Source organism: Nuphar pumila, chromosome 16, assembly GCF_984573655.1.
Source record: "Nuphar pumila chromosome 16, dmNupPumi1.hap1.1, whole genome shotgun sequence".
Lineage (NCBI taxonomy): Eukaryota > Viridiplantae > Streptophyta > Magnoliopsida > Nymphaeales > Nymphaeaceae > Nuphar > Nuphar pumila.
In genome coordinates, this window is record NC_143264.1 from 82,960,541 (window position 1) to 82,983,604 (window position 23,064).

At 38.0% G+C, this 23,064-nt stretch overlaps 1 protein-coding gene across 3 annotated transcripts in view; it reads left to right on the forward strand.

The window, feature by feature from the left end:
- The first annotated feature begins 18,931 nt into the window (after positions 1-18,931).
- Positions 18,932-23,064, forward strand: part of LOC149813870 (O-fucosyltransferase 29-like) — a 41,779-nt gene continuing 37,646 nt past the window's right edge. The window contains exons 1-2 of one of the 3 annotated variants that reach the window (XM_089990751.1): positions 18,932-19,098; positions 20,885-21,246. In XM_089990751.1, the coding sequence (XP_089846877.1) occupies positions 20,998-21,246 (249 nt within the window). In that variant the 5' untranslated portion in view covers positions 18,932-19,098; positions 20,885-20,997. Of the gene's footprint in view, positions 19,099-20,047; positions 20,227-20,884; positions 21,247-23,064 lie in introns of those variants that run through there. The other 2 variants (XM_089990750.1, XM_089990752.1) reach the window with 2 other exon arrangements.

Consider the following 23,064-nt stretch of genomic DNA (forward strand, 5'->3'; position numbering starts at 1 on the left):
TGGAAGGTTGTATGGAGTTACAAATATTGGCCAGCATGAGTATGGAGTTGATCTACCCCCAAATGGATTAAATTCATCTGTACATAGACCGAGTCTAACATTTCGCACTTCCATTGCGAAGTTTTGATGAGTACGATCAAAGTGCTTCCAAGCTTCAGCGTCAACAGGATGCGTGATCTTGTTTTCATCGTGTCAAACTTTATTTGCCTGCCATCTCATGTGTTTAGCTATCCTTGAAGACATATACAATCGCTGCAATCTAGGAGTGATAGGAAAGTAGTAGAGCGACTTGTATGAAACTTTCTTTGATCTTGTGCTACCATTGCCTTTTGTCTTTGGCTTGAACCGAGGATGCCCACATGACGGGCATGATATGTTGTTTTTCTGCTCCTTGAAATACAACATGCAATGGTTTGGACATGCATCAATCTTTTTGTAACCCATACCCAAAGTGTTGATCATAACTTTCGCACGATAGAAATTTTGTGGCAATTTCTCATCTTTGGGCAACATACTCTTCACAATCATGCACAAACGGTCAAAACATGATTGACTCAAATTATACTTGGACTTTAAATTCATTAGTTGAAGAACTGCAGACAAGATAGTGTGACTCTCGCAACCATTCCAAAGTGGCTCATCAGCATCTCTAAGTAAATCATAAAATCTACTAGCTGCATCGTTTGGTGATTCTTCATCTATGGCAGTTTTTACATCACTAGAACTCATAGCAGTACCCAGTTCTGTTCCTGCAGCATCAAATATCAAATTCGTATATGGATTATCGTGCACCACATTCACCCGTGCATCAAAATCGTTTCTAAATTCTTCTCCACGAAACATCCAGTTCTGATAATTACTCACTAAACCCTTCCTGTATAGGTGATGTCTAACGCTATGAGGTTCTACAAATCGATTATTCTTACAAATCTTGCAAGGACATCTAATCTGACCTGTGGGATCCACTGTACTGACACTTGTCGTTGCAAATTCTATAAAACTGTCAACATCGTTTATATATTCTTGCGATAACCCATTGTCCACTATCCTACGATACATCCATTCACGGTTTGTAGTCATTTTCTTATGATGTTACAAATAATAGCCTAACAAATTAAAAGAGAACAATCAGAATACTACGATGAAGAAAATATCAAATTTATCATGCAATATATGATGTCATGCAATAACAAGAATTTTGATGCATGCATTGATAACTTAATATTTTCATGTGCAAACTATTAATGACACGATACAATCATTTGAAACATGCATTCATTATACAATTTCACATAGAAGTCATAATCAAATTGAAAGTAACTACATGCAAGCATGGATACAATTACATCAAACATTGCAATACATTGTAATCATTCATATCAAACAAATGGCAAACATGTACCTGCAGCAAACACACTTCAATATCTCACTAACTACTACCATGCTTAGCATGGACTCCGTACTCCAAAAAATAAGAACACTTCAATATCTCACTAACTACTAGCATGCTTAGCATGGACTCCGTACTCCAAAAAATAAGAACACTTTAATATTTTTATGCCGGAAAGGCAGGGGGTTAACCCTCTGCTGGAAAACGCAAGGGGTTAACCCCCTGCTGGAAAACGCAAGGGGTTAACCCCCTGCCGAAACAGCAGGGGGTTAACCCCCTGCTGAAACCTGCATTTTCCGGCAGGGGGTTAACCCCCGCGTTTTCCGACAGGGGGTTGCCCCCTTGCCTGAAAACGCGGGGGGGGGGGGGGGGGGGGGGGCTTCCTTTACCTGTCTCCGGGGGTTGGGACCGACGAACGGCGGGAGCAGCGAAAGAAGAAAAGGAAAAGCTGTCTGGGATTAAGGTTATTCGAAAATTAGCGACGTTTGAATTCTGTCGCTACACCAACGTAAATCAAATTTACGGAACGAGCGATGGACTATATTCGGTCGCCAAGTCTGTCGCTAAGTAGCGACGGACTAGATTTGGTCGCCAACGTCGTCGGCAAATGGTGCACCCGTAACGACAAACCATTACGTCGCAAAATCCGTCACTAAGTAGCGACAGACTGAGCGTTGAACTATATTTTGTCGCTATATTCATAAACTTTATAGCGACGGATGTTTGTCGCTCGGTAATCCGTCGCTAACTAGCGACGAAAAAAGTCTGTCGCTAACGTCCGTCGCTAACAACGTATTTTCTTGTAGTGCAATAGATTTGCAATATTCATTAGACCTCAATCTTCTAAGTTTTCTACCAGTTTGTGTTTCTGCTTCATTCTTAAGAATAAGAAACTTATCAAAAGCTTCATCTTTTGATTTTAGCAGATACACATAACAGTATTTAGTGTCATCATCTATAAAAGTGATAAAATATTTTTTATGATTTCTAGCTAACACTCCATTAAACTCACAGATATTTGTGTGCACCAGATCCAGTATTTCAGAATCTCTAACAATCGTATGAAAAGGTTTCTTACATTGTTTTGCTTGCACATAAATTTCACATTTTTTAGTTTTACCAATAGAATGCTCAGAAATCATTTTCAAGTTCATTGTGCGTTTCACAAAATTGAAATTCACATGACTTAATCTATTATGCCACAAATCAGATGATTTTATGTTATATGCAATATTAGACAATGAATCAAAAGAAACATCATTTTCTAATTTATCACTACAAACATGTTCAACACGAAGTTTAAACAAACCATCATCTAAATACCCCTTGCCAATAAAGGTTCCAGAATGTAAAATAACAACTTTATTACATTTAAAGTTAAATTCATAACCCTCTCTAACTAGACATGAACCACTTAGAATGTTCTTTCTGACTAGAGGCACATGGTGCACTCTGTGTAAAGATAGAACTTGTCCTGAAGGAAACTTCAGATCCACGCGTCAAATCCTTAACACTTTTGCAACCGTTGACTTGCCTATAGTCACAGATCTGCCTGCAGCAGCCTGGTATGAGACAAAGACAGACTTATCAGCACAAACATACACATTATCCCCAGTGTCAACCAGCCACTCAGTTGGCTAATAAACGTGATAGATTTGCGGGTTAACAGAAACATACCCAATACTGGTCTCAACGACCTTAGTCACCATATTGACTTGAGACGTTCCATCTGCGGTCCCATGAGCTTTGGCTTTCTTGGAAGGACGTTCCTTAGCCCACAGTTCTAGCACGATTTGTTCTTTGTCTTTTTCTGAATTTTGGCCTTAGATTTAAACTGGTTTTTCATTACAGATTTTAGTTTTTGTCCCTTGCCCATAAAAGATCTGGTCATCATGATCATTTTAGGTTATTCAGTTGGCATCACAACCTGTTTTTGGCTCCTATGCTCTTCTTCAATGGCTATGGCTACCATAAGATCATCTAGGGAGATCTTCCTTCTACAGTGCTTGAGAGACATACCAAAGTCTACCCAAGACTTAGAAAATTTCTCCACGATGGTCATTACTTGAAATGTCTCAGGAAGTTTCATATCAGCCTCAACCAAACTGTGGAGCAACAACAAAAAATCATGTGCCTACTCAGTGACTGACTTGCCTTCTACCATTTGCTATTTCAGAAACTTAGCAACTGAGTATTTTTCAAGACCTTGGTCTTCGGTATTGTACTTTTTGTCAAGTTGGTCCCATAGGGCTTTAGCAGTGGTAGACGAAGAGCAGTATACATTGAACAACATGTTGGACAGAGCCAATAGAATGCAACCACGACATATATTGTCCATCTTTTTCCACTCTACAGTCGCACTGACCGCAGCAGGATCAGGGTCAGTATCAGAAACTGAAGGGCAGTCGAGTTCCAGAATAGATAACATCCCTATCATAGTGAACCAGATTTTCATGCGTTGCTGCCAATGCTTGAAATTCTGACCGACAATTTTTTTTTGCATACCGGACATCTTCACTTTTGGTACAAAAGCAGAAGAAGTCGACATGCTTAGAATCTTTTCTAAGGCTGATGGATCATTTTTCAGATAACACAGTTTCACAATCAACATCATGATATAAAATATGATATAAATCAAGATATACACTAGTATAAGAATCATGATTAACAGTAGATCGAAACAGGAACAAGGAGCAAGCATGTTGGTTCCCGCATTATACCAAAATTCAGACAAAAGCAAATTGATAAACAGTTGTATAAAACACAATAAAAACAATAGGAACATGTTTATATTATGTAATCGGCTAAGACGTACGAAAGTACTCCCTTTAGAGAAGAATCACCCCCATATACAGTGCAAACAGGGTTCGGCGTCCTTCCCTCAGAATACAATAGCCTCGACGATCAGAACCAGTGCACTCCGATGGATCGTGCTTCGAAGACAACTTCTACGAACTGTTGTTGCAGAAAACCCTTTCCGGGATAACTCAGGAGAGAGAGAGAGAGCAACAGGGAGAGAAAATGCAGAGTCTTCCTCAGAATTATGCGTACAACATATTCGTAACCCCTTCCCCAACCACGGTTTTATAACCCACGAACGGTTACAAAACGTGGAAGGGACCCGTTACAAAATCCGAGGAGTCGAGACCCATTAATGGAATTCGAAGAGTCGAGATTCGTTAACAGAATACGAAGAGACAAGACCCATTAATGGGCATGGACTACAAAGAGTCGTGACCCATTATAATTTCTCATAACCCATTAATGAATCCAAATAATCACAGAAACTTTAGGCAAAAAGGTACTTTGGTCTTGATTGGATATGCCCCTAAAGGGCCAATTACCTAAACCCGAACCCAGCTCGGCACGGCACGACGGGCGCGCACGCGTGTGTGTGTGATAGTCATCCCATCCTCTTGTTCTTAGGAACAAGTGTAAGAGTTTACATGTAAGTTATAAATCCACAACAAACTCAAACCTCTTCAATATGGGACTATTCCACATCATCAAGTTCAACCTTTTCCAAAAAGGAAAAGAGCCCATGTTTTCTTCATTTGAATTCTCTCTCATCTCCTCTTCTTACACCCAACATATGCTACTCTTGTGCAAGAAGAAAAACAACGTACATTGCAATCCACTAATAGTTATGATTCATTAGCATTTCAAGTGAGGTTAGAATCCAATTTCAATTGACAAAATATGAACACTTGAAACCCAAAAAAATTGCCAAAGGCAAAGTGTGATCATTGCGGCATGATCAGCCACATCAATGCCCAATGTTATGACTTACATGGTTATCTATCAAATCACCCACTTAAGAACTTGAACCAGCCACGAACTATCAAAAACCAAATTCTGCATTCAATGCAATGTTGCTACATAGGCAGCAATATGATGGTAGCACATACGGTGGTGTGTTCACCCTGTTTTTTAAATTGATTGATGGTGTATTTGGACTTATAAGCTTCTTTCAATATTTTTTCTTTTAACTTGAGGTCATTTGGTACCCAAAGTCTACTCTTCAACCAAATGCTTTTAACTTCCTTAAGATATAAAGAGGTATCCTTCTATTGATCTCATACTTTTAATTTATCATATTTTATATCATCTTTCTGACCTTCAATAATCTTGACAAGTATCTCGAGTCGAACAGTCAGATTTAATAATCTGATAGTATCCTGATTGTTTGCAAAAGGCTTTCATACAACAAATTCTTCAATTAGCTTTCATCTTGTGTATATGAAGCTAGTCAAAGTGCTTTGAGCCTTGCGGTTGAAGGCATCGGATACGATGTTTGCCATCCTCAAATAATAAGAGAGGATAATTAAAGTCATAATCTTTGAGGAACTTCTGCAACGTTATTACCTCATATTCAATTCTTTTTGTGAGAAAGGCTCTTGTGATCAGTAAATGTTTTGAATTGTTTTTCATACAAGTAGTGTCGACATACCTTTAATGTTGTGAACGCTACCACTGTCAATTTTAAATTATGAGTGAAGTAATTCTTCTCATGAATCTTCGGTTATCACGAGGCATACGCGATGATCTTACCATTTTGCATAAGTAAACAACCACAACCACTTACCCCCCGCCCCTTTTGTTCAAGTAGAACCCAGGGAGCGGGAGTTAGTGGTTGTAGTTGGTGGGTGACATTGCTATTTTATACAATCCACTCTTTAGGGCTTGGGGCTTAAAGTTGGGTTGTAGGCTTGACTGGCGATGCACTTAGACTCGGGCACTGACCAGATGCAGCATAGACTATGGTGCAAATATTTCCTAATACATCTAGATCAGTTCGACCCAGTCTCTTGTGGGCTCCAACCCCATCTTAATCTCTTAGAATGGGTTGGGTTAGGTCAAATTGCACTTTGAAACCACAATGGGTGCATGATTGGCTCTGACCGAACTTGTCTGGCCCAGCCTTATGTTCATTTCTTACTGCAGATACTGCTGGGATAGTGGACAAGTCTCTAGCTTTATCCATAAAGGTCGGATATAGTTGTGGGTCCATTTAAAATTGATGGGCATAATGGATCCCACCCAATATATATGACAAGTTTTTGGGAGGGGAAATATTGCCAGATATTGAAAATATATTTTTCTTGAAAAAAAACATGAGGAAATATCAGGATATAAAAACATAAAAATTGTCTAAGAAAAGCATAAATAAAAATGACAAAAAAACTAAAATATATCAAGATGTGATTTTGCAGCATTTATATCAAAATAAAGTCCAATATTTTTTCAAAACAAGTGATGTTTTGTAAATATCTCAACTTTTCAACAATATTTTGGCTTCTAAAATTATAATGATAATATCACCATATTTTCAATGGTTAGTCAATGGATCAGCATTAGATCACTTGCAGAACTGGCTGTCAGTGGGTCTATCCAACTTGAGACCCATATACGTAAAATAGCTATTTATGGTTAGGCCCACAGGTATTAGCCTAGCCATTGCATGTTGATGGACCTGACTGTATTAATGAGGTATGGTTTTTACTGCCTTGGTCGGCATCAGCATGAGAAACTCAGTGCCTTGAGCACTTTGATGATCAGGAAACATTATAATAGCTGGAGATGTCTATAACCAATGGAAGTTGATAATATATATATATATATATAACCGTCCAACCTATAATCAACTGCATTCCTTTCCTAACGATCGAGTTTTTTTTATCATTCATTTAGTGAGTGATATGTTTTGAATCAATGACCCACAATACTTTATATTGTAAAGTTTTAAATGCATTATGAGCCATAGATTTTTTATGTTTCAAACATGTCTATATGTCAAAAAGTCTTGGTGTAAAGCATATTTCTTACTAAATAAATTATAAAGAACAAATCTATGAGATTGTCAATCATTGGAGAATGAGAGGTGTCTGGTCGTGGATTTTAGACCTTTCTTTGGTTGGATGGTCTCCCTTCCTTATATATATATACTTGGTACATACTTGATTTAAGCATATCTAAGCTGTAAAAGCAAAATCTAACCATATGATTATGCTTAGCATATTGCATTTATTATTTTCATGCGTTAAAGTTGACTCAAATGTGAGCTTTTATACCATTTTTAAACCACCTTATTTTCATGAATTGTGAGCCATTGATTTTCACTGTATAAAAAATGAAATTGTATGGTGTATTAAACATGATTGAACCTTCTAATATAGTAAATAAATCATGCTAAACACACCTACACGGTTTGATTTACCATTTGGTAACTAGATCTATACAAACAAGAGTGTGCACCATATATATATATTTATATATATATAGAGAGAGAGAGAGAGAGAGAATTGTATGTGGATTTTTCCTTAATCCCAACCTGCAAATGTGTTTATAAATGCTTAATCACTAAAAATTATGTTTTTGATTGGATTGATTTAATAAAAAATCTTGATTTTTAGTTATTCACGTTTTTGGTACAATATAAACCTTTGATTTTTTTGAGCTAAAAGCACATCTAAACATGGCAAATGTTTAAACTAATATATCTTTTCTACTAAATAAAGTATATAAGTTGCATTTACAGGTTCGGATCTGGAAAGATAAATGGTCTGAAACCCATACAAGAATAAGGAGAGAGAGAGAGAGAGAGAGTGTTCCATGAATAAGGAAATTGATGTGTAAAACGTAAATCGAAGTATGCAATCCGTGCTATATTGAGATTATTGCATCAGGTTTAGATGGTGGTCTCATCACCTATCTTAAGGATGCTCATAGCTTCTTCATTAGTGCTTGACCTCAAATAGAAGCATTGTTGAGGTTCAAGTTTGTCTTGTCGAATTAAGAAGTACCACAATCAATAAATCAAACTGGGTTCGAGCGCTTTCTTTTGGTTGGGCTAAGCTAACCCATGAAATCACCGACCACACATTGGCAGGGCCTCCGGTTGGTAGTAGGGTGGCGACTCCCTGAGGTGCAGAGGTAAGCCCACAGAGTTTTACGCTGCCAGGACAACGACTAGGCAAAGCCAAGGGCAGCTAGGTCTCTGATCCTGAGAGTGGTTTCTCGGTGTAAATATTTAGAAAATTAAAAAAAAAAAAGGCATCAGGTTGGTGACCATTATACTTTCTTGCAACCTTTGTTTATGGAACTGGTCTAAACTCTATACTGCACAACTTTTTTTTTTATACGTACTGTTATTATAATGCAGTTGCACTTCTTATTAATTTAATCATATATTTGCAAAGACGTTACCGTAAGGATAAAAAAAATATATCCCTTTGAAATTAATAAAGTAACTAAGATTGAAAAGCTTGTTCTCCACAACAAAACCCGCAGACAAAACCAAATGAAGGTCAAGCATGGGTGGCTAAACTTGAGTCGAACTTCATCGAGTTCAAGTTATGTCACAGGGACACGTCATTTTGGGTGCATGTCCCTGGTGACATGATCGGACACACTGACGGGCACCAACCATAGTGACACGTTTTGTTTCGGCAAAATCTTGTTTTTCGAAAACTCATGAGAAATTGTAATTTTTTCATAAATCTCGTGTTTTTTGGGAAAATCTCAGCAATAAAAAATATAAAAATCATTTTTATATTTTTTAATATTAATAGAAATTATTTGAAAATAAAAATACATGGTCTTTCATGATAAATAACCATTTAAAACATAAATATCACGTTTAAATCACGGTATTTATGTTTTTTTATAAATCTTGCAAGAAATCACCGTTTTAAACTTTAAGGCAATTTCTCAGGATATTATCATGGGATTTCATAAATCTCGCAATATTTGTCACTATGGCACCAACACATATGACCGTTATTTTTATTTGATAATATTATTTTTATGTTTTTCAATAAAAACTACTTTAATTTCTAATTAAAATATCAAAGATTGTTTTTCACTGATTAAAATTAAGAAAAATCCTTTTCCTCGTGTCCTATTTTTCCAATTGTTTTTTGAACTTGCGAGTCGAATCTGCTTCACGTATCCTTGTGTCCACGAATCTTCTTGACATAGAGTTCAAGCCTTTGCTCCACATTTTTTGACAAGCCAAGTAAGAACAACCTAAAACTCGTTTTTTTTTTTTTTGCTTGAATTGTTCACATCCCTAAATTATGACATTAGGTAGGTCCCACAGAGTGCTGTGTGTCAGGCTGTCAGCACGTTGGATCCAAGTAGTGCGTATCCGGATATAAATCCAAAACAAACATGATCCGGTCTATTCAAATTCAGGTCAGAACCAAGCAAGTAAATTGGTTGGAACCGGGTCTAATCCAACCTGTTTGATCATTTTTAGTTGGAAATGATCAGATTTTACCCATTCTCAGCAGATCTAGTGCCATGGAGGTTCTTATCTCAACTGGATCTAGAACTTCAATGTAAGATCCAGTCGGATGCAGATCCAAAACCCGGCTCACTCTTCAGAAAATGCAGGATTATACCAGTGTTGTAACCAATGCAACAAAATCACGATATTCTAAAAATATTGATGGCTATGGTCTCGGGTCCTATCTTACCAAAATCTTGACCCGAGTAGTCCATATATTATTCCAATCAGGACACGACTCCACTAATTAATGCATCTAGGCATTGCCGCATATATATGTTGTTCTTGTTCAAGTCTCGGCTTGAGAAAAATATTCCAATATTTTGAAAATTCTGGATTTTCCCTTAACAACATTGAGAAATCATCCTCATATAAAAAAAAACTCTAGAGGATGTATAAAATATATAACACAAATAAAATTTTAATTAATATAAAAAAATTACAATATTTGTTCTTCTTTGTTTTTTCCCTTTATCATTACACTACAAGAAATCTGTGGATTAGCGACGACCACAATCCGTCGTTAATCTGTCGTCAATCTGTCGTTGTAGAGTTTAGTGACAGATTACTTTTATCGTAAATTTCTAATTGCTAATTAGCGATGAAACATATTTGTCGCTACTTTCATCGCTAAATTGCGATGAATTAACGAATGTTATGATTCGTCGCAAGGTCGTCGTTAATCTGCAGAGATTTGGGTTTGCGACAGATATGAATTCGTCGCTAATTTTGTCGCTATTGTAGTAGCATAATTGCGACAGATTAAAATCCATCGCACAACATCAACCGATTCAGTTTTGTGATGGTTAAATATCTGTCCCTGACCCATCGCTAAATTGGAGGCCAGTATTATTTAGCAACGGATAAAATCTGTCGCTAATCCTTCACAAAAAAATTGAAAAAATTTAAAAAAATTTATTTAAAATATAAATATCAAGAAAAAAATCTCGTGATACAATTAATATATTCTGTGTATAAAAAACAAAGTACAAATAAAAAATACATATACAAAGCAACTAAAACAATTTATCGATCCACTATAATCCTCGCCAAGTTCTAATTATTTATAAAGAGTTTTTTTTTAAATAACAAGAAGGTACAACAATTTCAATGCATAAATCTAATCATCACCATGATTTTGTGCGTCATCTTCTTCATTATCTTGATCTGCCCTTTCAGCTCATCTACACTGATTATCTCCAAAATCCTACAAGCGAAAAGAAAGGTTAGTATTGATAAACAAAATATAATGAAATAAATTATATGCAATGCACATAAGCTAAGGCAATCAAAGTAACATGAGTGAATTACACATAGTATAGCTAGCAATAAAGTGAAGGATATTAAAAGAATTCACATGTGTTATAAGGCTGACAAAAAAATTTTATAATGATTCTATCATGCAAATATGTGTTCTAAGGCTGTCAAAAAACTCTCATAGTGATTCAATCATGCATATATGCGTTCTAAGATAGTGAAAAAACTTTCATAGTGATGGAATCATGCTTATATGTGTTCTAATATAGTCAAAAAACTTTAATAGTGACGAAATCATGTATATATGTGTTATAAGGCACTCAAAAACTTTCATAGTGATGAAATCATGCTCATATATGATGAAATCATGCAAATACTAGCTTGGAATCTAACAACATAAAACTTTCATACCTGACAGGCACGTGCAGATGAAGTTCGCTTGTCCCGAAAAAAGTTGCACAACTCATTAGGGCCAACATCATAAATTGCTTCATATAAATAGTCACGCATTGTATCCTTAACAAGCTGGCGGACACCATCCCAAGAATTAGGCGAGTCAGTCGGATGCTTGGAGCTGATGCTGGCGGGAGAACTTTAAGAGTCGTGACTGGAGAAGGCAACGACTGGTGAGATGTTCATATTACTCCCAAACCAGAACACACGACCATTTTGGGATTCACCTGTTGCAGTTACCTATGTTGCAAGATCAAAAGGCGGATGCTGAGTGGAGTCATCGTCATATCGCTCTACCATTTGTTGCCCGTATGACTCTTACAAAGTAATGATTACAGTGTGGATTAATAATTAAGAATTATAATGTTTATGATAATTTATATATTATAATGTTTATTAATACAATAAATACATACTCTTGTCGTTCTCACCTTCTCTGATATGAACTCTCCCGTGGTCTTACATTTATGTGTTTCAACAAACGCATCCTTGTATGGCACAATGCCTCATTTTTTTGCTTCTTACGAAGTTAAATGATAAAAGAATTATTTAACAGGTATGCAACAATACTTATAAATTTGATAATATATATATATATATTGATGAGTTACCATTTTCTTCAGGTGACTCCCAAAAGTCCTAGATCCACTTGTGTGTAGATGAGCATCGGGCATCTTTGCACGATTTTGTGCAGCCTGAGAAGACCCTGCATCCGTTGTGTGTCAGACTGAGAAGACCCTGCATCCGGCGTTGTCTCGAGACGTGTATGAATAGCTGGTGTAGGTGGGTCATGTGCAGGCAAAATATCATCTATAGAAAAATGAATTACAGATTCACACAATGCGCATTTACACTAATCAAGTATATAATTAGTTAAATGATATACCTATCGAAGCAACCTATGAAAAAGAAGGCTGAGACTAGGTACCACTGGGTGTTCGACCACTGTGACCTCCATGAACCATATTCTAACAAATAAAAAATATCATGCAATACATTCAAACATTGCAATACCAACAAAGGGATGGGTCTCCTCTTTCGCCACTGCTGACCATTGATCTGACATGCAGTTGACAGTCTAGAATCTTTAATTGATTATCTCTGAGTTGCAAAGGGTCTTCAGAACGAATGACAGAGATCCAATTGAGCCGATCATGAAGTTTGGGGATGTCAGGGAAGAAGTTACGCTCGATAATTCGCTCGTGCAGAGGCACCTAATCGAACTTGTGGGATCCACTGTACTGACACTTGCCATTGCAAATTCAATAAAATTGTCAACATCATTCATATATTTAAACGATACCTCATTGTCAACTATCTAATGGTACAATCATTCACGGTTTGCAGTCATTTTGTCCTATATTGTTACGAATATTATCCTAACTGGTTAAAAAAGAATCATAAGAATAATCATTCATTTGAAGTATGTTTGAAACATTGATAACTTATCATTCATTTTCATGTGTAAACTCATTCATAATATGATACATTCATTGAAGCATGTTTTCATGATAAATTTTCATATGAAAGTCATAATCAAATAGAGAGTAACTTTATGCAAGCATGTATATAATCACATCAAACATTACAATACATTCAAATTATTCATATTAAAACAATGTCATACATGTACCTGCAACAAACACACTCCAATATCCCGCTAACTACTACCATGACTAGCATGAAATATGAACTCTAAAAATAAGAACACTTCTATCTTCATATATTAAAACAATGCTCAGCATGATCTCCGAACTCCATAAAAGTAGTCATAGATATCCACAACTAAGTGAGTGTATGAACATAAATGTATTGCATCCAAAAAAACAAATAACCTGTGATGCACATGCATCACTTACTCACCACGGGTATTTACCCGATTTGCATTGCTTTTGTCACTTACTCACCACGGGTAGCGATGCACAAGGGGTATTCATTGCAGAATCTGCAAAAGACATTGTGTTAAAATAAAGTTTATTACCCAATGACAAGGGGGGTGACACCCTCTCTCGGAAACGAGCCCGGACAAGGGGACACAACCTTTTGCTGAAAGCGAGACAGACTACCCCTGCCGGTAGTAAGATCAAGGCAGGGAACGACCCCCCCTACCAGAACATTCACAGGAGGCAGGGGGTGGGACCCTCAGAAGGGAAGCATCGGAAGGCAAGGGCTGAGCCCCCTACCGAGGCAAAATTTCTCGACAGGGGGGTTCGCCCTCTGTTGGGAAAACAAACAAGGGGCAGGGGGCTTCGCTTCCTGTAGAAATTATTGAGGATAGGGGGGGTGAATCCACCCCCTGCCAGGGAAAACAAAAGGGCAGGGGGGGTGCGAAGCCCCATGTTCTGCTGAAGATCGGGGCAAGGGGAGGGCCTGATAGAGGCGATCAGGGCCTCTGCCAGCCCCTGCCGACTACAGAGGGGTGGGGAGGGCCCGACAGAGGTTGTCGGGCCTCTGCTGACCCTCCGACAACCATAGGGGGAAGGGAGAGGCTCCAACAGAGGTTGGCGACCCTTTGTCGGACTGCTGGTGACCCTTATTTCAAGGGAGAAAGGAAAGGGGGAAAGGTTATCTGCAGGAGGCACCGACGAGAGGTTGCTGGCAGAGTCATCGCAGGCTGGGGTTGTCGGCTCATCGAAAAACGCAGAGGGGGAGCAACGACAGGGTTTACGAGAGAGGAGGTCGTCGGACGGGGCTCGTCAGAAAATACAAGGGGGAGCAACGAGAGAGAACGGGAGAGGGAACAAGAGGAAAATGAGAGAAGTGGTCGTCAGGCGACGGGAGGTCGATGGGCGGCGGGCGACGAGTGGCAGGCGGGCGACAAATGAAACAGAAAGGGAAAAGGGGCTCGCATTAGGGTTTTACGAAAGAATTTAGTGACGGATTAGCAACAAAATAATTTCGTCTCTACTCCGTTGCTACTTAGCGACGGAGTAGCGACGAAAAATTTCAGCCGATGATACGTCACTAAAGTGTAAAGAAACTTGAGACAAAATTTTTCCGTCGCTAATCCATCGTTAAGTAGCGATGAAAGTTTTTTGTCGCTAATTACGCAAATGTTAGCGACATATAGTTTTCTCTAGGTAATCTATCTCAAATTGGCAACGAATTTTTTTGCCGCTATAAGTTTTTCTTGTAGTGCTATTTTATTTTTACTCTGAGAAACCGCTCAACGCAGGGATAAACCCATAAACTTTTATCGGGGGCCAAAACATATACAAGAAAAAATTTCCAGTCTTAATGTAAGTCCGTCTCTGGAGCTAGATGCAAAGACTTAGCCGTGCTGGCTCAGCCTGTCGTACTTATAATCTCTGTCCATATCAGTATAAAACTCAAATGGCTAACCCAGTAGGTTGCTGTCATGTATATTTTTATAGAGAAAATTTCAAATATTCCCAAAACTTTTTAGTATAATTGATGTTCACACCAAATGTGCAAATCCAAACCAAAGTTTTTATTTGGGTTAATCAAATTATCCTAATCATCAATCGTGAACGTTGTGTTGTTATTGGTTTAACACTAACTAATATTTAAAATTTTTTATTTACCTCTATATAATATATAAGATAAAATTACTAATTTATCCTCATAAGTCCTACCATTTAAAATGATACTTGAACTTATGCCTCTTTTACATAAAACAAAAACGTAACCACTATACCAAATACACAAATGATAACAAGTTAAAACAAATAAATTATATAACTATGTACAAATTTCAGCAAAGCAATCAACCCAGTAATGACCCAACCCACTATTAGAACAACGGGGTCCATGCTTGGTATGCCTAAAGTTTCAACTTTCCACACGTAAAATTGGTTATGCAATTAGTGGATTGATGTTATGTTAATAGTTTTTACGGGTTAGGTACCCGACTTATCAAAATTTACCCAAACCCGATAGAATAATAAATTGTTGGATTTAGGTTTTGCCATGATCATGCTTAGCAAACACGAGCCAGAATGTATTAGTGGTTTGAGTTATTGGTGTTTGATTGGCTTGCTGGAATTTATACATGCTTATATATGATTTCTTTTCTAAAAATTGTTAACAAATATGTATTTATTGTAGTGGCTAACACCATGTTTCATGCCAAAAATGCTTTTAAGACGTATGGCATAACGATTGATACACAATAACAACAACAACAACAACAACGCCTTCATCCCAAAACAATTGGGGTCAGCGATATGAACCAAAAAAGAAATTCATTTTGGGTCTTCCACATGAATCTTTTTCCTCCAATCATTTTTATCCAATGCCATGTCCTCGGTGAGGTTCAAAGCATTCATATCCTTTCCTATCATCTCCATCCAAGTCCTCCTAGTTCTACCCCGACCTCTTTTAACTAATATATTTTCCCATTTCTCCAACCTTCTAACTGGAGCATCATTAGGCCTTCGCCGAATATATCTAAACCACCGTGAACGATTCTCTCGCATCTTATTTTCAATGGGTGCAACACCTGCCTTCTTACGTATCTCCTCGTTCCAAATCTTATCTTTTATTGTATTTCCACACATCCATCTAAGCATCCGCGTCTCAGCTACACTCATTTTTTGAATATGATGTCTCTTGGCAGCCCAACATTCCGTACCATATAGTAAAGCGGGCCTAATAGTTGTCCTATAAAACTTTCCCTTCAACCGCAATGGCATTCTACGATCGCACAACACTCCAGTTGCACTCTTCCATTTTATCCACCCAACCTTTATCCTATAATTTACATCTCCATCAATTTCTCCATACTTTTGAATGATAGATCCCAAATATTTGAAAGAATCATCCAGCGGTATTTCTTGCTCACCAAGCTTCACTACACTCCCATCTCTATTTCGTTGCTTACTAAATCGACATTCCATGTATTCTGTCTTACTCTTACTTAACTTAAAACCTCTTGCTTCCAATGTCTGTCTCCATAATTCTAACTTAGCATTAACCCCAGCTCTAGACTCATCAATCAAAACAATATCATTAGCAAACAACACACACCACGACACATTTTCTTGAATTGATCTCGTAAGCTCATCCATCACTATGGCAAATAGGAAAGGGCTTAAAGGAGATCCTTGATGTAACCCAACCGTTATAGGAAAATTGGTTGTCACCCCTCCACAAGTGCGGACATTGGTTACTACTCCTTCATATATATCTTTAATTATACTAATGTACTTGAGAGAAACACCTTTCTTCATCATTGTCCACCAGAGAACGACCCTAGGTACTCTATCGTATGCCTTCTCTAAATCAATAAAAACCATATGCAAATCTTTGTTCCTCTCTCTATATCTTTCAATAAGTTGTCTAAGAAGATGTATAGCTTTCATAGTTGATCTTCCAGGCATAAAACCAAATTGATTCTCCGATATCATGACAACCTTCCTCAACCTAGACTCAATCACCCTCTCCCAAAGTTTCATAGTATGACTCATGAGTTTTATACCACGATAGTTTGTGCAATCTTGTATATCACCCTTATTCTTATATAAAGGCACTAAAGTACTCTTCCTCCACTCATTAGGCATCTTATTTGATCGCCAAATCAAGTTAAAAAGATTTGTCAACCATTCTAAACCTTTCTCTCCCAAGCATTTCCAAGCCTCGATAGGTATACCATCTGGGCCAACTGCCCTTCTTGATTTCATTTTCTTCAAAGCCTCTGCAATTTCTTTCTTTTGAATCTTGCGCATGAAGTCACGATTTATCTCATGAAAAGGAATTGAGAAGTCTCCAAGATCTTGAGCATGACTATCATTAAATAGCTTATCAAAATAATCTTTCCATCTATCCTTAATCTCCTCATCTTTGACTAAAACCCTTTGTGTTTCATCTTTGATACATCTAACCATACCCAAATCCCTGGATTTCCTATCTCTCATCTTTGCAAGCCTATAAATATCCTTCTCGCCTTCTTTGGTATCCAACTTTTTATAAACCTCCTTATATACCTTAGCCCTCGCGTTTCGAATTACTTTTTTAACTTCCTTCTTTGCTATCATATACTTCTCCAAATTCTCATTATCACGACTCTTACTTAGATTTCTATAACACTCTCCTTTAACCTTAATAGCTAATTTGACATCCTCATTCCACCATGATGTATCCTTACCAAGTGGTGCACCGCCTTTAGACTCACCCAATACCTCCTTAGCCACTTTTCTCATGCCACCCGCTATCTTATTCCACATTGATTCTGAATCCTCCTCGAGACACCAATCAACTTCCTTAACTACCTGCTCTACAAACATTCCTTGTTTAGCTCCTTTCAGTGCCCACCACTTAATTCTAGGATCTATCATATGTCTATCCCTTTTGCGGCATTGTCTAATTCTAAGATCTAAAATTAAAACTCTATGTTATGTAGCTACACTTTCTCCCGGTATAACCTTACAATTGATGCAACAACCCCCATCTCTTTTTCTAAGTAGGAAAAAATCTATCTGACTCGTATTAACCCCACTTTTAAATGTTACTAGGTGAGACTCCCTCTTCCTAAACCAATTGTTTGCTAAGATCATATCATAGGACAAAAAAAAATCAAAAATCATTTCTCCACTTTCATTTATTTCTCCTATACCATAGCCTCCATGGATACTCTCAAATCCATCCCTACTAATGCCTACATGTCCATTAAGGTCACCGTCGATGAAAAGCTTTTCTCCATAAGATATCCCTTGTACTACTCCATCTAAATCTTCCCAAAAGTGATGCTTAATGGACTCATCTAAACCTACTTGAGGTGCATAAACACTAATAATATTAATAATATCCGTACCTAATACTAATTTAATAAGTAAAATTCTATCACCCTTCCTACGGACCTCAACTACATTATCTATAAACTGACGACTCATAACAATCCCTACTCCATTCCTATTCCTATTTATTTCTGTATACCAAATCTTATATCCCCAAGGTTCTATCACTTTTGCTTTCTCACCTACCCATTTGGTCTCTTGTAGACATAAAATATCAATCTTTCTCCTACACATAACATCTACTAACTCTACCAACTTATCAGTTAAAGACCCTATGTTCAAAGTGGCTAACCTAATTTTATGGTCTTGGACTAACTTCTTTACCCCCACCCATCCAACAAAGTGAGGGAACCCTTGCCTATTTGACACCACACCCGGGCGCCGGTGTGACGCGTCGCTTCTGGGCGACGACCTAACAACCTTTGCCCATTTATCACTCCCTCCGGGCTTAGAGAGTACAGCGCGTCGCTCAGTAGGGAACGCCCCAACAAAATTCTGATATTGGTTCATTTTGACTAAGTTTTTATGTTGGCTGTCACAGGCCTACCGCAACCCTTTCTTTTTATCCGGGCTTGGGACTGACAGTTATGCACAAGCGGAGTTGATTGATACACGATAATTTATTATTATTTTTGAGCCAATAAAGAATGCATTCCAGATGCAAGCCACGTGTCACATAACTTTTCCGTTTACGGTTTCTCAGATCTGGTTCTCTCTCTCTCGCCATTAACGAAACCAGTCCGTCTGGTTCTCTCTCTCTCTCTTTCGGGATTGTCAGGTAGCTTGCGCGTTGGTCGGAGACGGGATCCGAAAGCGGATGCTGCAGCCGATCACCGTATTCCGGTGAGCTACGGTTGTTTCGCCCAAAGGGTATGATTCCTGCTTCTTTGAGGCAGATTTTGTTTTCTGGCGCCGCAACAGCAGCAAAGACGCAAATTGGTCAGAAATTCATTGTATATTACTTTCCTTTTTACCTTTATTTTTGTTAGAATTTCTGTTGAATATGTATATATTTTTTGGGGTCTGAACTTCTGAACTGAATCACGTCTATGTATGATTTTTTGGTTTCTCTGTTTTGTTTGTTCATCTCTCTGTATTTTGCCCTAGAATGTTCTTGTTTTCCAAGCTTTTGTTTTCCTTGGTTTGGAGATGGTAGTTTAATTGTGCTTCTCATATTCTCACTTCTGATTCTTCCTCCAACACAGTACTGGGTGTTTTTTGCTCTGTTCGACGAATGCTTTATGCTGACAGAAAACAACCAGAGATAAGCATGTCTCTGACTCTGGTTCAATGGGTTCAGGCATGTGTAAAGAGGATCGAAGGAGATGAAACGGGCCACAAGCATTGCACATGGCAATACTTTGAGTACTGACACAAGCTTGCGCATTGCAGAATCGATTTATATTTGTTGAATTTTTATTCCCTTCTAAAGGGTCCAAACTGCAGGTCGCTCCAAACCTCTTTGCGAAGCTGAAATGATGATCGCGAGCTGCAGGGTCAGTATCATTTACTTTTTCAAATTTTCTTGATCGCGAGAAGATAAGGAGAGACGAGCTGCGTTAATGGCGGGCGCGCGCGAGAGAGAGAGGAGAAGAGAACGGGAGGCGAGAGGGACAACAATGTAGTTTATTTTCAAAAGTTGACGGAAAAGCAAGGGTGCCGTTAAGTGACACGTGGCACACATCCGGCTTGCTTAATGGGTGGCCACGATTCTCGGATGAGCAGAAGGCTCATTTTGAAAATGACCCGATCTGCTTCGGTTTGGAGTATCAATGGGATTGAACGCTGTAAAATTACGGTAGTACCCCTATCAACCGTCTACGTACGGGAAGGGAGGCCAATCTCGTCCGCCGTAGAACAAAATAAATAAATAAATAAATAAATATATATATATATTGGAAACGCGGGCTGTGGCGCTGTGCTGAAAAACGGCGGACGCGCTCCTTTTCATTTCTTCCTCGTTTAAATTTCCGGTGTGCCAGTGAGACGAAGACGAAGGAAGGCGTTGGCACGCCGGAATCCGGTGGCAATCAGGGCTCCGGGAGGGCTGCCGATGAACCCTAGGCAAGTTTTTCGAAGCAGTACGGATCCCTCCTTCATTGATCTCTCTCATTTATCTTGCGTCTGTACTCAATCCTTCCCTTCCTTTTTTTTCTTTTTCGCAATTGTTGCCGTCATCCGGATCATTAATTTCTCATGATATTTTTCCCGGATTTAGGGTTTCCTATTCATGCCTTCCGTGCGATCCGCCGCGTCTTGGTGCGAAATTTTCGTTCGATGATTCTTGGATTTTTTTTTCTCTTTATTGGGGCGTTGATTTCGATGGGGCTTGAGATCGATGACACGTCTTTTTCTGATGATTTTAGGGTTTTGGAAGGAGACTTTTTGGGTTTTGTCGTTGCTGTCACTTGTTTTGGGTGGATTTAGGATTATAGACGAAGAAATCCGGTGATTTTTCTTTTTGTTTTTTCGCTTGTTTGTTGCATTCTGAAAGTTACACGGTAATGTGTTTGGTTTATTGCAGTGTTTGGCGAAGTCGTGGTTGTTTTTTTACTTGATAGTGTTCGTTACAGAGAATGTGGGTTTCGAGGGGTTTTTTTTGTGACTCGTGAAGGGAAATCGCGATGTCTATTTCAACTTGTATTTGTAATCATTTTGAGGGATTTTGGATATTGCGTCTCGTGATGGATATAAGTTTTTTGCAGTGCGTTACGTAATTTGTTTGTATGTTTTTTGCAGGTGTAAGTTTCTAAGGGTTATACTTGAAAGGGGGAAGAAGGAAGCGGGGGATTAATGGCCTCAGAAGTCAGGATCAAGTGCTGATTTTGGTGGTTTTTGGTTTTCTGGGTTCGATGGGTGCGGTTATGTTGCGGGGTTGCAAGTTCAAGAGAGTGAGAGTGAGCTTTCCCCTGTCCAAGTTGGACATGCCGCGGAAGCATTTGCAACAGAAGTGGAGGTGGCTAAGGAGACCTGCTTCTGTTTCTTTTATATGCGGAACAACTATTTTTGCCCTTGCACTTGTTTCTTTGTTTAGTGGGTCGTTCATCGATATTGAGCTGTATCCACACCAGTTCCTGACGCGAACCTCATTTTTCAAAACGGTATGGAAGTTTAACGAAGGATGTTTCTCTTTTTCATTTTCTTTGATGATCTGTTTTATTTGCTTGTTTAATAGAAGTAATCCTCGAAGTTCAAATTAGTTTACATGGATTCCCCTTATTTGATTGTTACTGTTCTCAAGATGCTTCTTTCATAGTTATGCATGACCCAAGTTTTATTTGTTCATGGGGGTTTAGGGAACTAATTCAGACACATTTTAAAGTTATAAACTATAGTAATTTTCATAGTTTCCAATGTTTACATTACTGTGGGCAGGTGATTGCATTGACAACATGTATATCACATACACTGCAAGGGGAAGGTCATAAAGAATATGCTCAAGTAATTGATGTGATATATTATGAGATTTTACATATTATTGGTCGTGCAACCCTGATTCACATAAGTGTTCACATGCCTTATCAGAAAGTCCCTGAAAGATGGATCTAAAACACAAGCAAATGCTCTCTTCTTACGTGAATTTTTTGGAATTCAAAGCATTCTTCTCATTGTTGCTGTCTGGTGAAAATATTTGAGCCCGATGGAGTCCAATCAGCTAAGTGATGAAAAACTTAAATGTGTAATTGCTGATATCGTATAATCACCGGAGACACTGATAGTCTGATACTTTAGAAGGAGTATAATATTATGCAATATAATAGAAAGATGAGTTAAAATAAATTAATGTGCTATTTTTGAAAATTGGCAATTTAAGAAACAAGGGTAATTAACATATAGATGCCTAACACATGGCAAATTTATGTTTAGCCGCCTTAGTTTTCAAATGTTTAAGATAAACACCTATGTTTTTATGAATTGCTCAGATATCCTCTTGAATTACTTTTCATATCACCTAATTTTAGCACCTTTAGTCTTTTCCTTTCTTGAAATGGTTGAATGTCACTTTTGTAGCACCCCATATTTGTAACTACAATCAAGGGCAAATAGGCAATTTCAATGGGTAGAAGTAATCAAGAAGTCATCTGAGATTTTTTTTTAAAAAGACAGGGGTTTATCTTAAGTACTTGAAATCTGAGGCAGCAAAATGTAATTTTGGCATACATTAGGTGCCTATATGTAAATTACCCAAAAAGTGATAATACTATCCAAGTTTTTTTCTCCTCACAATTTCAGTTTTCATCACTATATTGCAAGTATGAACATTTGTTCCTTATTTTTTCTATATCTCAATGATTTCTTAACTTTGTTTGGATTTTTCGGAAAACCATAAGGGCATGTTTGGAAGTGAGAAGATGCTAAGAAAAATACACTTAGGAAAGAAAAAATGACAACTTTTCCATCCATTCCAAACGATAGAAATTTTTTTGAAGGAAAGTTTTTCTAAAAAGTGTGATTTTTGATAGGAAAAATTCCTCCACCTTGGTGGAAGGGGTGGGGGGGGGGGTTGGAGGAATTTTTCTTATCAAATATTCTTTTTGATTAGGGCAACCATTCACCCACAACACATCTCAACCCATGGGCTGCTACAAGAAGAGTTTCCTCCATCTCCATCTTCCTCCCACCCACCACCATTTCTAGGTCTCTTTTTCTCTCTCCTCAAACCACCTCTCTCTCTCTCTCTCTCTCTCTCTCTGAGAGGGGGATGATGGGCCCTCCTCTTTCTCATTTTTCTCACATTTTCCATTTTGTTTCTCTCATGCTACACAAACAAGTGAAAAATTTTCATTTAGAAAAGTTATTATATCAGAACTTCTCATAGGCAAAATTTTCTTTTCCTATGAGAATTTTTCTTGCTTCCAAACCTGCCCTAAGCTTATAATATCTGGAAAAATTGCCTTGTTGAGAATAAAATATAACTG